At 41.2% G+C, this 12,914-nt stretch overlaps 1 protein-coding gene across 2 annotated transcripts in view; it reads right to left on the bottom strand.

Moving 5' to 3' along the window:
• SLC9A3 (solute carrier family 9 member A3) overlaps window positions 1-12,914 on the bottom strand; it is a 246,405-nt gene that overhangs the window by 135,848 nt on the left and 97,643 nt on the right. For both annotated transcript variants that reach the window (XM_033933345.1, XM_033933346.1), the window contains one exon: window positions 1,344-1,422. In XM_033933345.1, coding sequence (XP_033789236.1) covers window positions 1,344-1,422 — 79 coding nt within the window. The remainder of the gene's footprint in view (window positions 1-1,343; window positions 1,423-12,914) is intronic.

A 12,914-nucleotide genomic window follows, 5' to 3' on the forward strand; every position in this document is an offset into this window, starting at 1 on the left:
AAAACTCTGGGTCAGTAATAAGAGTGGTTTTATAAGGAACTTACTAAAGAGATGTGACAAGTAGACATGTCAATGACTAAAATTCTGACACATATATGTGTAAATGAGCATTTTCCAGCTGCACAATATTCTGTAAATATATGTCGGTAATGACGTGCATTTGTTTGAAACATTTCCCATGTTGTTGGCAAAGGTACACAAGCAGAAAATGCACAAAAAATTGTGGTGTTTTCATGTGCTGTCAATAGGCCGTACTTTAAGAAATATATATATCTTTATTCATTTTTAAGCCATACATCAGTGCAACATATTATACAATCATATTATACTATAAAAGCACTTAAAATCAATCAAATTGTAATCTATGATAAATAAATATATCAACCCCCCCCCCCACTCCCCCCATATTCATGTTCAAAAATTGCACTCAAATTAAAGGATTAAAAATTATTTCCCACCCTGGACGTGTATAACCAAAGGGCAAAATCAACAATCACTCTTTGCAAAATTTTGTCAACGGCTCCCAAATCTTCAGAAATTTTTTGTAATGTCCCTGTTGTATAGCCATAATACATTTCATTTTAAAAACGTGACAGAGAGACTCCCACCAAAAGGTTCAATCTATTCCAGTTTTTCCAATTAGGCTGTACCTTTTTGAAAGAGTGCAAATTGTCTGCAAACAGTGATGGTTCGCTCATGCAAACACTCACTCTTCATGAATACTATGAATACTGCACACTCTTTGTGAAGTGTGAACTCTTTAGAAAAAGTTGTGAGCTTTTCTAGAAGAGTGTGCATTGTTTCTAAAACAGTGTGCATGTGTACTCCCGTGACTACAAAATGAAAAAAAAAAAATCCTGGGGAAAAAGGGTTAAACATTTACCCCCCTTTTACAAAACCACAAAAGCAGTTTTTAGCGCAGGCTGGCCTGATGAATGCTCTGTGCTGCTCCCGACGCTCACAAAACTCTATGAGTGTCGGAAGCAGCACAGAGCATTCAGCGCGCCAGACAGCGCTAAAAACCACTTTCACAATTTTGTAAACGAGGGGGTGGGGTTAGCCAGCAGTGGCCAGCCTTTATTGACTGCTGCAGGTGTTATGCCAGGATACTCACGGCTGGGACCTATCCAGGCACCAACATTGAATATCCAGTTATGTGTAGCCGGCTATCCCTTATGTGATTTAGTACGATATTCAGCATGTAATTGCCAGACAATGACAAAGCTGAGTTTTATGCAGTCTGATTTGTCCGCATAAATCCTGGTGTCAAACTCTTGACTGGTCAGTCCTGAACAAGAGGGCTAATTTTGCCTTCACCTGCCAGCTTTTAAAAAAATACATACCTATGCCTTTCACACAGTCCACGCCAGTCACATTTTCAGCTCCCATTGATACAAATGAATCAAACACATTGTAGAGCACCTAAAGGGGATGACAGAACACTGCTTTACATCTGACTTGAATTAAACAGGGATAAATAAAATTAACTCACACATCCTTTTTTAATTTTATATATATATGAAAATATTTGTTATTGATGTAAAGTAACACAATACATCATGAAAACACCACAATTTTTGTATCGAAGGAAAAGTATATAATGTATATTGCTTCATATCAACAAAGTATGCAATCAGAAGTCAACTTCAGAACTATAATATATATAAAGGCTGGTGTAACTGTTACAAACCAATAATATAATATCAAACCAACCCTACCCACTCACCCAATAGATACCCCCCTTCCTCCTTTTCTCCAAATAGTCCAAGCCTGAGAGGCTCCACAATACAATTCTGACTCTTAAGCATTGTGAACCCTACTACATGAGTTAATGAATTTGAAAATGGCTCCCAAACTTGGTGGATCTCTCACCTTTTAAGTGTACAGGTACTTGTCGACTTACGACCTATTCAAGTTACGAGTGTTTGACTTTACAATGCGTTTACTACAGTTTCCCCCGCCAGCTGTTAGCAGCCCCAGTCTCCCGCACTCCCAAGTCTCACTATGCAGCAGTAATAATATAAAAAGGAGGAGACGCCACAACGAATGTTCGCCACAAAGGGATTGTGCTGTGCTTGACTTAGAAAGTAAGAAAATGTTAATAAACTATTACTTTAAGATGATTACAATATCATTACCCAGTCTAATACAGTATTTTTACCTTAGTCTAGCATAGGCCGACTTACGTCCCGATCAACTTACAACCTGTCAGTCGGAACCAATTACGGTTGTAAGTCGACGAGTGCCTGTATATCATCCTCTCCCATTCTTTCAAGAGTTAACAAGGATATCATAACTGGTCTCTATCGCAGAAAGGAGGGAGCCTCATCTAACAACCAATTACACAGGATACTTTGTCTCACCATTAATATACACCACTTCAGGAACTCCCAAAAACTTTTAGGCAATGGAAAGACAACATCAAATCGATCAAATAAAATTCCTGGAGCAGCTTGCCATCACAGGGTGTCATAAGCAAGAAACATGTTCAATGTTTAGGCACAGAATGCAGATATTCAATGCTGAGGTATGTATGGTTCCCAGCATTGAATATTCGGGTATGATGCTGACCTGGAAGTTAACTAGGCATTGGCCGATATTCAAACTGGTGCCCAATTAAATTGCCACATAAAGTTATGATAGCTGTGTTGCTGTCTTAACTTTATGCAGCCACTAAATATCCACTTTAAGATAAGTTTATTTATGTTTTTTATACCACAAACTATTTAAAATATTTAAAACACTAAAAATCATGATAATGATAAGCAAGTGACTAATGAGGAGGCTGGCTACGGTATAACTTGAACTTTACATGAAATATGAAGTCCAAGTGTAGCCGCTGAGGTCACAGAAGAATTGTATCTAAATGGCTGAGAAATTTATGGAAGAATTGAAGCAAGCAGTATATGAAGACAGTACAGAGAAGAGTGTGACATTTGTTTTTGAAAATTAGTGGTTAGCACCTAAATGAAAACCAGCTATGTTGGGGGCATTCTTGGGACAGAGTCAGCACTTGGCCAGTTAGGGTAACTGCATAAATGGAACTGCATAAGACACAGTTTCTATCATTATGTGGCAAATCATGGCTGGTGAAGTTCTATAAACCAACTTAACCAGCTATGTGTTAGCTGGCAATGCATATACCAGACATTCAGTACTGAAGCCCGGACATGGCCCGGCATTGAATACTTGGGACTAATGCTGGCAGCGGTCATCAAAATGCTGACTGCCGCAAGTTGAATATTTACTCCAGTAGAATTTTGGACTCGTAAAAGGAAAGATAAATCTACCACTTTAATTGCAACTTTCTCTGAATCTTTTGACACAGATATGATTTTGAGAAGATTTTTCATGGCTAGACATACGAGTTTTATGATTTAAAAATACAGGTTTTTCCTGATGTGGTCATGACCACGTAGGTCTGACATGACCAGTTTCTACTGCTTAGGCCAAAAGTTCATTAGCTTAGGGTGCAATTCCATTTTGCAGGTAGGGACGGTCTCGGTTAGGGCGCTGGTCTTTGAGCTGGGGGCCGCCACGTGAGCGGACTGCTGGGCGCGATGGACCACTGGTCTGACCCAGCAGCAGCTATTCTTATGTTCTTATGTAAATGTGTTATATCTTATAATAAGACAAAGTATATGTTTGAGCCATCCCAACTGACATTCTTCTTAGTAGTAAAATTCCTGTTTCTGTGCCTCTCTGTGATGGTACTCAGGTGCTGACTTCATCGTCTTAAGTTATCTTTATGTCTGGTGAAGAAAAGGTTCAGCAGCTCCACCTCTTCTTTTTCCTCTTTATAGGGGTCTTTTACTAAGGTGCGCTAGCCGTTGTAACGCGTGCTAAATGCTAATGCATCCACAGAATATAATGGGTGTGTTAGCATTTAAAGCGCACTAATATTTAGCGCAAGCTAAATTGGCTAGCACGCCTTAGTAAAAGACCCCTAAATTAGTATAGGATTTATACCTGTATTTACCTGATTTTCTCCCATATAATTATTCTGTCCCCATCTGAGGACTATGATATGTTCTTGAGTTACCTAGTATGTATAATTATCTTCCTATTTGATTTATTACTATTTGCATGTTACATTATATTTTCTTTACAGGTGTAATGCTTGGATACTGTAATATTAAAATGCCCAAATAAAAATTAAAAAAACAAAATCACAACCAAAAGGTCCACTGAACACAGAGTCTTATTAAAATATCTCTAAGGACACAGAAAATAAACATGTAACCTGCAATATTAACTGCCAGATGTCAGCATTTTTAAAGTGCTGATCGTGTCCAGCTAAAATAGGTCTGGATTTTCAATGCCTGGCCATATCCAGGCACCAGCACTGAATATATAGAAATGACCAGCCAGGAGCTAGCGACTAGCTAGAGCTCGCATAGGGCATTTAGAAACATAGCAACATGATGGCTGATAAAAGCCAAATGGCCCATCCAGTCTGCACATTCGTAGTAACCATTATCTCTTCCTCTCTCTAAGAGATTCCACGTGCCTATCTCAGGCTTTCTTGAATTCAGACACAGCCTCTGTCTCCACCACCTCTTCCAGGAGACTGTTCCATGCATCTACCATCCTCTCTGTAAAAAAGTATTTCCTTAGATTATTCCTGAGCCTATCACCTCTTAACTTCATCCTATGCCCTCTCATTCCAGAGCTTCCTTTCAAATAAGAGACTCGACTGATGCGCATTTAAACCACATAGGTATTTAAACATCTCTATCATATCTCCCCTCTCCTGCCTTTCCTCCAAAGTATACCCACATGCCTTTTGATGAAGACCACGCACCATTTTAGTAGCCTTCCTCTGGACCGACTCCATCCTTTTTATATCTTTATGGAAGTGTGGTCTCCAGAATTGTACACAATATTTTAAATGAGGTCTCACCAGAGTCTTATATAGGGGCATCAATATCTCCTTTTTCCTACTGGCCATACCTCTCCCTATGAACCCTAGTATCCTTCTAGCTTTCGCTGTCACCTTTTTAACCTGTTTGGCCACCTTAAGAGCATCACATACAATCACACCCAAGTCTTGCTCTTCTATCATGCACATAAGTTCTTCACCCCTTAAACTGTACCTTTTTTTTTTTTAGTTTTTGCAGCCCAAATGCATGACCTTGCATTTCTAAACATTAAATTTTAGCTGCCAAATTTCAGGTCTTCCTTCGTGTTATTCGCACCATCCAAATAGATTCACACAGATGTCTACTCTATTGCAGATTTTGGTATCATCTTACCTGACAGCCCTTCAGCAATATCGCTAATAAAAATGTTAAAAAGAACAAGCCCAAGAACAGAACCTTCAGGAACACCACTGGTAACATCCCTTTCCTCAAAGCAATCTCCATTGACCACTACCCTCTGTCGCCTTTCACTCATCCAGTTTTTGATCCAGCCCTTCACTTTGGGGCCCATCCCGAGGGCACTCACTCTATTTATTAGACGTCTCTGTGGAACACTGTCAAAGGCTTTGCTAAAATCTAAATACACTACATCTAGCACGCTGTTTATCCAATTCACTGGTCACCCAGTCAAAGAAATTAATCAGATTTGTCTGTCAAGGCCTACCTCTAGTGAATCCATGTTGCCTTTAGTTCTGTAATCCACCGGATTACAGAAACTTTACCATTCTCTATTTTAAAAACGTTTCCATTAATTTGCTTACCATAGAAGTCAGACTTACTGGCCTGTAATTCCTTACTTCCATTTTTGTGTAGAGGAACCACATCTGCCCTTCTCCAGTCCTACAGTACTACTCCCGATTCTAGAGAAGCGTTGAAAAGGTCAGTCAGCGGAGTTTAAAAAAAAAATATATATATATATATATATACTAGTGTTTAAGCCCGTTACATTAACGGGGTCCTAGAATATATGACTGGCTGTCTGTCTTTATTTATGTCTCTCTCCCTGCTCCTGTCTCTTTCTTCCTTTCTTTCTGTCTCTCTCCCTCCTGCAATTTTTCCCTAGCCTCCTTTGTCTGTCTGTATTTTTTTCTGTCTCTCCCCTCCCCCCCCCACTTTCCTTTGCAGAAGCAGCAGTGATATTTCCCTTCCCCTCCAAATCCCTGTGTAGTAGTAGCAGCATTTCCCCCCACCACCACCCCATTCCCTTCTCTTCCCCCCCTCCCCCACTTTCCTTTGCAGAAGCAGCAGCGGTATTTCCCTTCCCCTCCAGGTCCCTGCTGAAGCAGTAGAAGCATTTTCCCCCACACCCCATTCCCTTCTCTTACCGTGAGCTGCCCTGCTCCGTTCGGCCCCTCCCACTTCCTTTCCAGCGTGCAGGCCTGCTGTGGCTGAAGGTTTTTTTTTCGGCGGCTCTTCTCACGATCCCCGTGGTGGCAGTTCCTCCTGTTCAAAGCGGCCTGCTGAGGTTCGCGGCCGGCTGTAACGAACCTCGCAGGCCGCTCTCCAACTTGGTAGCATGTTCCCTCAGACGCGATTACGTCAGAGGGAACGTGCTACCATGTGGAGAGCGGCCTGCGAGGTTCGTTACAGCCGGCCGCGAACCTCAGCAGGCCGCTTTGAACAGGAGCGGTAACGTTTTTTGCGGGAAGGGGGGAGTCTAGTAAGTACACAGGGCCGGACGCAAGAGGAGCCGCCACCGCGAAAAACCCCAGCGAGACCGCGAGTGTGGGGCCGTTGCAAAGAGCTGACTTCTGCAGTGCCGTAGTCAATTTTGTTTTGAATGTGTGAGCAAGCAGTGAGTTTTTTTTTTTCCTGCAGGAGTGTATGAGCGGTAGTGGTTGTTGCGGGAGAGGAGGGGGTAGTTGGAATTTGTCAGCTTCGCGTGGGGCCGTAGTAAGCGCGGGGCATGCTGCAGTCTTGGCGGCCACGGACATACGGATCACGGAAGCACGCCGATAAGACTGCGCATGCGTCGCCTACGGTTTTATTATATAGATATATATTTACTATTCCCTCTTTCCAAATTGATTCACAGTGCCCCTTCCTTACCCTTCAGATTGTGGAGTGAAGCTCGCTGGCTGGTAGGGGGCGCTATAATGCGTTGATGGAATGGATAGTGTGCAGGACATGTTGATGCAGTATTTTGTGGATTTTCTCTGCATATAACGCCTGCTTTTCGTGTAGTTCGGGGTAAATTTAGTTAGAAGTACATGCGTTATTTAAGGCCACACCCAACAGAAGTGTATGAAAAGTTGGTACACAAATATAAAAAATCTGAATATGGATTGAAGCTATGGCCAGAAAAACATTACAGATAAGGAAAAGTATAATAATATTCTTTTTATGTATTTTGCTATTAAGCCAGATCGTATGGGAAAATCAGGATATACATGACCCACTTAAAGAGGTATTAAGAACTCGATTTTGTATTATGACTCCATTTTGGTTTTCTGTCTTTCTGTGTGACTCTTCCTGATGTAAACTATACTGAAATTTTCCCGCTTAGAAAAGGCCTGGGTTGCTAGTGTTCTTTGTCTGGATTGTCATGAAACCTCATGGCCTGAGTGAAAACAGATGTGTCTAACATTCCAATGCTGGGTATAGAAGAAAAGCTTTCTTGCATTAAATATGAATGAACTATGTCATGTGGATCTATGGATGTTTGGGGCCCCGAATGTGTGATGTGTGGAATGCAGGATGTGTGATAGAATGATTTGTATTTAATTTCAAATGTTTTACATATATAAGATTCAAGAAACTGTAAGGAGAAATCCTGAGAGGCACATCAGCTAGTCTACCATAGAAACATGTAAAGGGAGGGCACTTATGGCCCACTTAGGAATGTGGTTCAGTGAAACTTGAAGCTGTTAGTTTTCCAAGTATGGGTTCTGCTAACACAGAAAGGCTGTTTGATTTAAACTTTTTGAGAATTACAAAGGGTTCATTGGGTATGTTATAATGTGTTGCACATTCAGAAATTGATGTAAACAAAAATATAATTTGTGAAACTTTTCCTATGTTAAAAGGAATTTTCTTTGTTCAAACCTAAGGACAGCCTCTGTTGGCTGATTGTTTGACAAGTGTGATGTCATACTGGTCAGTGTGAAGGTATAAAGGAACGTGTCAGTCTAGCATTGCTAGCAGCCAGCATTTTCAGTTGGGTCCTCGGGAGTGGAATAAGCTTCCAGGATATTTACAACAGCAAACATGTTTGAGTCATTTTAAGAAAATGTTGAAGAAACACCTCTGTGTGATGAAATATGGGACTTGATGTATAGTTTTTTTGGGGGGGAGTCAGACCTTATAGAAAGCACTATAGTCAGTATAGACTTTTTGAGACCATGTCATGCTTCAGGAGAGGTGCAAATTTCATGCCTGAGGGATCTCCACTGCACTGAATGCCTTCCGAAAGATGTTTTTGATAAAGCTAATAAAAAATAACTGACTAGAAAATATTTGTGCAGTTGTCATTATTCCTAAACACCTAAGAGTGAGATTGGCACAGTGCAGAGCAGTGCGCTAATCAAGGTCCTGCAATTGTGTGACTTTAATATGATCTTTAACATATAATACTACTTCCCCTCCTTTTCTTCCTACCCTGTCTTTCTTAAACAGATTATAGCCAAGTATAACTACATCCCAGTCATACTTCGCTGTGAACCACATCTCTGTGATTTCCACTATATCCAGCTCATCTTCTTCCATCATAGCTTCTAGATCCAGAATCTTGTTTCCCATACTTTGAGCATTAGTGCATACTGCTTTCCAGACATTGCCCTCTTTTCCCTTCCATGTAGAGGTATTCAGTGATTTACATACCTGAGGGCTTACACTCACTTTGATCATCCTACCCTATCACTTCTGGTTTAAAGCTCTCTTCAGTAGATTAGCCAGCCTGCCACTGAAGATACTTCATAGAAACATAGACACATAGAAATAGACGGCAGATAAGGGCCACAGCCCATCAAGTCTGCCCACTCTAATGACCCTCCCTATTTATCTTTGCAGATAGATCCCACATGTCTATCCCATCTGGCCTTAAAATCTGGCATGCTGCTGGCCTCAATAACCTGGATTGGAAGACTATTCCAGCGATCAACTACCCTTTCAGTGAAGAAGAACTTCCTAGTGTCACCGTGCAGTTTCCCGCCCCTGATTTTCCACGGATGCCCCCTTGTTGTCGCAGGACCCTTGAAAAAGAAGATATCCTCTTCCACCTCGATGCGGCCTGTGAGATACTTGAATGTCCCTTCTTTGATAGATGGATACCATCCCTGCTCAGCAGCCCTTGGAAAATCATTCCATGGTCCAGGAAGCCAAAACACTCTTGATGACTCAATCTATGTAGCCATCTATTCATCTCCAGGATGAGTGCTTCTCTGACCTGGCCCTTACCCTCAACAGGGAGGATGGACAAGAATACCACCTGCATACCTGACTGCTTCACCTTTTCTCCCAGAGCCACAAAGTCACTTTTGATATGTTCGCAGGAGTACCTGGCAGTATCAATAGTGCCAACGTGGATGAACAGCATTGGATAATAGTCATAAAGGCTTGATGAGTCTAAATAATCTTTCCGTAACATCTTGGATTTTTGCACCAGGCAGACAGCATACCTCTCAGAACATCATGTCTGGTCTGCAGATAGAATCTCCAACCACCATTATCTTACACCTCCTAGTGGTCATGGATCCAGCAATTTGGGGGATTTCAAGCTTTGGTCCTTCTTCTCCCTGGGATGCTCTCATCTCCTCCACTTCCAGGGCAGCATACCAGGTTCTTCAGTTCAAGGGCAGGTGGAGTCATAGTATCAATCATGCGAGGTTCCATAATCTGAGTCCAGCTGTCTTCCCTCAGCACAGCCTCTTCTTCCCCTCTGTTGAAAATCTTTCATGCCTCATGAACCATTTCATTGATTACCTCTCATTTTCACAGATGCTTCTCAGTCTTGCCACCTCCTCTCTCAGTTACTTTACTTCCTTCATGAGGGATTCAAGCTGAAGATAGCTAGCACATGGAACCACTCCCTCTGCCTGGGTAACATTTTCTGTCTGCACAGAGACAGACGCTGTAACCTGAGCTGAAGCTTTGGTGACACGATGTTTCCCAACCATACTGTGCTTGCCTGGAAGAAAAAAGAGCAGAAAAATCCTACGAAAGCAATGTCCTGTTCCTGGTTGGCTGAAGAGCCAAAAAAGCTCTGCCTTGGGGTGGGTAGGAAGGAATTAACCTCAAGGGTCACCTGTGGAGTCTGACCTCTAAAAGAGTCCTCAGAGTTCAAGCTCAAACTAAGAGTCTGAAACCAGCCAGAGGTCTCTCCTCAAGGAGCATTTTTCAGTTAGGGTGAGAGGATTCACACCCTCATGTTTAGCCTGACTTAATAGTTTTCCAGGCCTCTCTCCTACCTACTATTCCCCAAAGTCTCAGATCCAAGAAGCCTTTTAGTCAACAGCTCTCTCCTCAAGCAAATATATGCAAATTATATATACAGTTCACAGGTTGCTGAGCCTCTTCAATCTCTCTCTTTGAATCAGGCTTACTGAGGGTTAGGCACTAGGCCAGCATTCCTCCCCTCAAGAGTTACCTGTATGATTTCTAAGAAAGTTCTCATAGTTAATTGGGTCCTGGCTGAATATTGGCTGGAAGTTGGATAAGGGGATCTGTCAGTCCAATCTCCACCCCCACTCAATTGCCTAAGATCTGATTTCCCCCTCCACCCCAGTTCAGGGCTCCTTCCATCCCATCCCCCCTCTAAGCCCTTTCTAGACTGCTTTGATACTGCAGAATCTCACAGGTTCACAAGTTTTTAAAATGTAAGCAAAACTATTTAAATTTGTAAACCTGCAATTTAAATATGCAAATGTTCACGAGCCTTTTAAAATGACTTAACCTGTGATGACTCATTCTCGGCCAAAGTCCCTCCTCCAACCTCACTGAAGCAGTTAACATAACAAAAAAACTTATATATCGCAGCTACCTCTCGGTTCAGAGCGGTTAAAAAAGATAAAATTATTGAACATTCAAAGTTGATCACAATCAGTTCTTCAAAATATTTGCCAAACAGATATGTTTTCAGGCTTTTCCTAAAAGCCTGGCAAGAAATGGAAGTTGATATAAAGTTACCAATTTGTTTATCCCACATTCCAGCCTGATACGATAAAGTCCTACCCAAAAATTGTTTAGACACATTTTTTAACAGATGGAAAATAAAAAAACTGTAGACCATGCAAGTGTTTCCTATTGGCAAATTCAAAGTGATCGAGAAGGTAGCTGGGTAATAACTCACTCAAAGCCTTAAAACATGTACAACCAAACTTGAAAGTCACTCTCACTCTCGCTGCTTTTCAAAGGAACTGCTAAAGCCTTGTTGTAAAACTGTACAGGGTTTCCTAAGAAGAAATAAGCTAGCTGTTAAAATGCAACTACATTTTGTTTTAAGATATAAACTAATCAGTGCTTATTTGCTTTTTGCTTCTGTCTTGGCTATAGAACTTTAGGTTTCTTAATCTGCTTAGAATTTGATATCATTCATAGTTCTAACCACTTCTAAATTTTGTTATAGACAATCCCATAATTAAGGGGAACGAACTTTTCTGCAATGTTTATCAGATATTTATCCATAATTCCATCTTGATTTCTGGGAAAAGGTACGAACATCTATTTATGATAAGGACTTAAAAAAAAAAAATCAACAAGAATTTGGGCAATGGCATACTTTCCTCTGTGGATGAACTGGATTTTCTAGTTTATCAGGAGATCAACAGCTGAATCTTGGTAAATATAGATTCCCTCCCTCTTACTCTGCATCCTCTTATTTTATATTTACTAATCCCTAACTAGGAATAGGAATTTCAGGCATGCTTGCTGTATGACATTTTCTCAAAAGTCTTTGAAAACCAATGGTATTGGAATCATACATGCCACAATAGGAGAGCTCTTACAAGAAATAATAAATGAATATGGAGACACTACCAGGCTCACTAATGGGATTGTGGCATCCTGAGCTAACCTTTGGTGTTGGGCCCCTATCCTTAGAATATTATGGGCAATTGTCTGAATATAAATTGAATTACTCCAAATCACAGATACAAGGTCTGGGGCTACTGCAACCAATTCCATTTAGTCTAGTGGTAACTTCTGGACTTTGTTACTTAGTGGCACAGATATCATCTAAATCAGTGGTTCTCAACCTTGTCCTAGGGGACCCCCAGCCAGTCGGGTTTTCAAGATATCCCTAATGAATATGCATGAGAGAGACTTGCATATAATGGAGGAGATAGGCATGCAAATATGTCTTATGCATATTCATTAGGGATATCTTCAAAACCCGACTGGCTGGGATTACTAGGACAGGGTTTAGAACCAGTGATCTAAATTATGTTTTCTATACAAAGCCACATATCCATAGGAACTATCTAATATCAAGGCCCACCTTGATAGTTGGGCTGCTGAGATGTATTAATTTGGTTAAGATGATGACATTACCCAAATAATATATCTTTTCTAGCATTTGCTCTACAACGTACCCAAGGCTCCTTTTCAGAACCTTATGAGGTCGCTCTCATATTTTATTTAGGGGTATGGGACTGAAGGTTCCTTTTTGACGTGGGTGGTAATTTATACCAGAACCCTACTGCTCAACTTCTCATTAATAGATGCCATACGGAACCTTTTTCTCTAAAGAGAGGGACCTGCTAGGGTTGTTCTATGTCCTCTCTCCTGTTTCTGCTCTCTTCAGAGCCTCTGGCTATCAAGATATGTAATTCAGGAACATTGTGGGGTATTATTGTGGGAGGGGCGGAGTGCATGATAACTATGTTCACAGATGATATGCTCCTCTTTCTTGGAGATGTCGGTGTCACTCTTCCTTGCCTGATCGCACTGATTAGAACCTTTGGCTCCTTCTTAGGATTATGCATTAACTTTACTAAATCTGAGGCTATTCCAGTGTCCCAGTCTTGTTTTCCTCTCTCCAGTACTATTTTCCCGCTA

The sequence above is a fragment of the Geotrypetes seraphini genome, chromosome 2 (assembly GCF_902459505.1).
Source record: "Geotrypetes seraphini chromosome 2, aGeoSer1.1, whole genome shotgun sequence".
Taxonomy (NCBI): domain Eukaryota; kingdom Metazoa; phylum Chordata; class Amphibia; order Gymnophiona; family Dermophiidae; genus Geotrypetes; species Geotrypetes seraphini.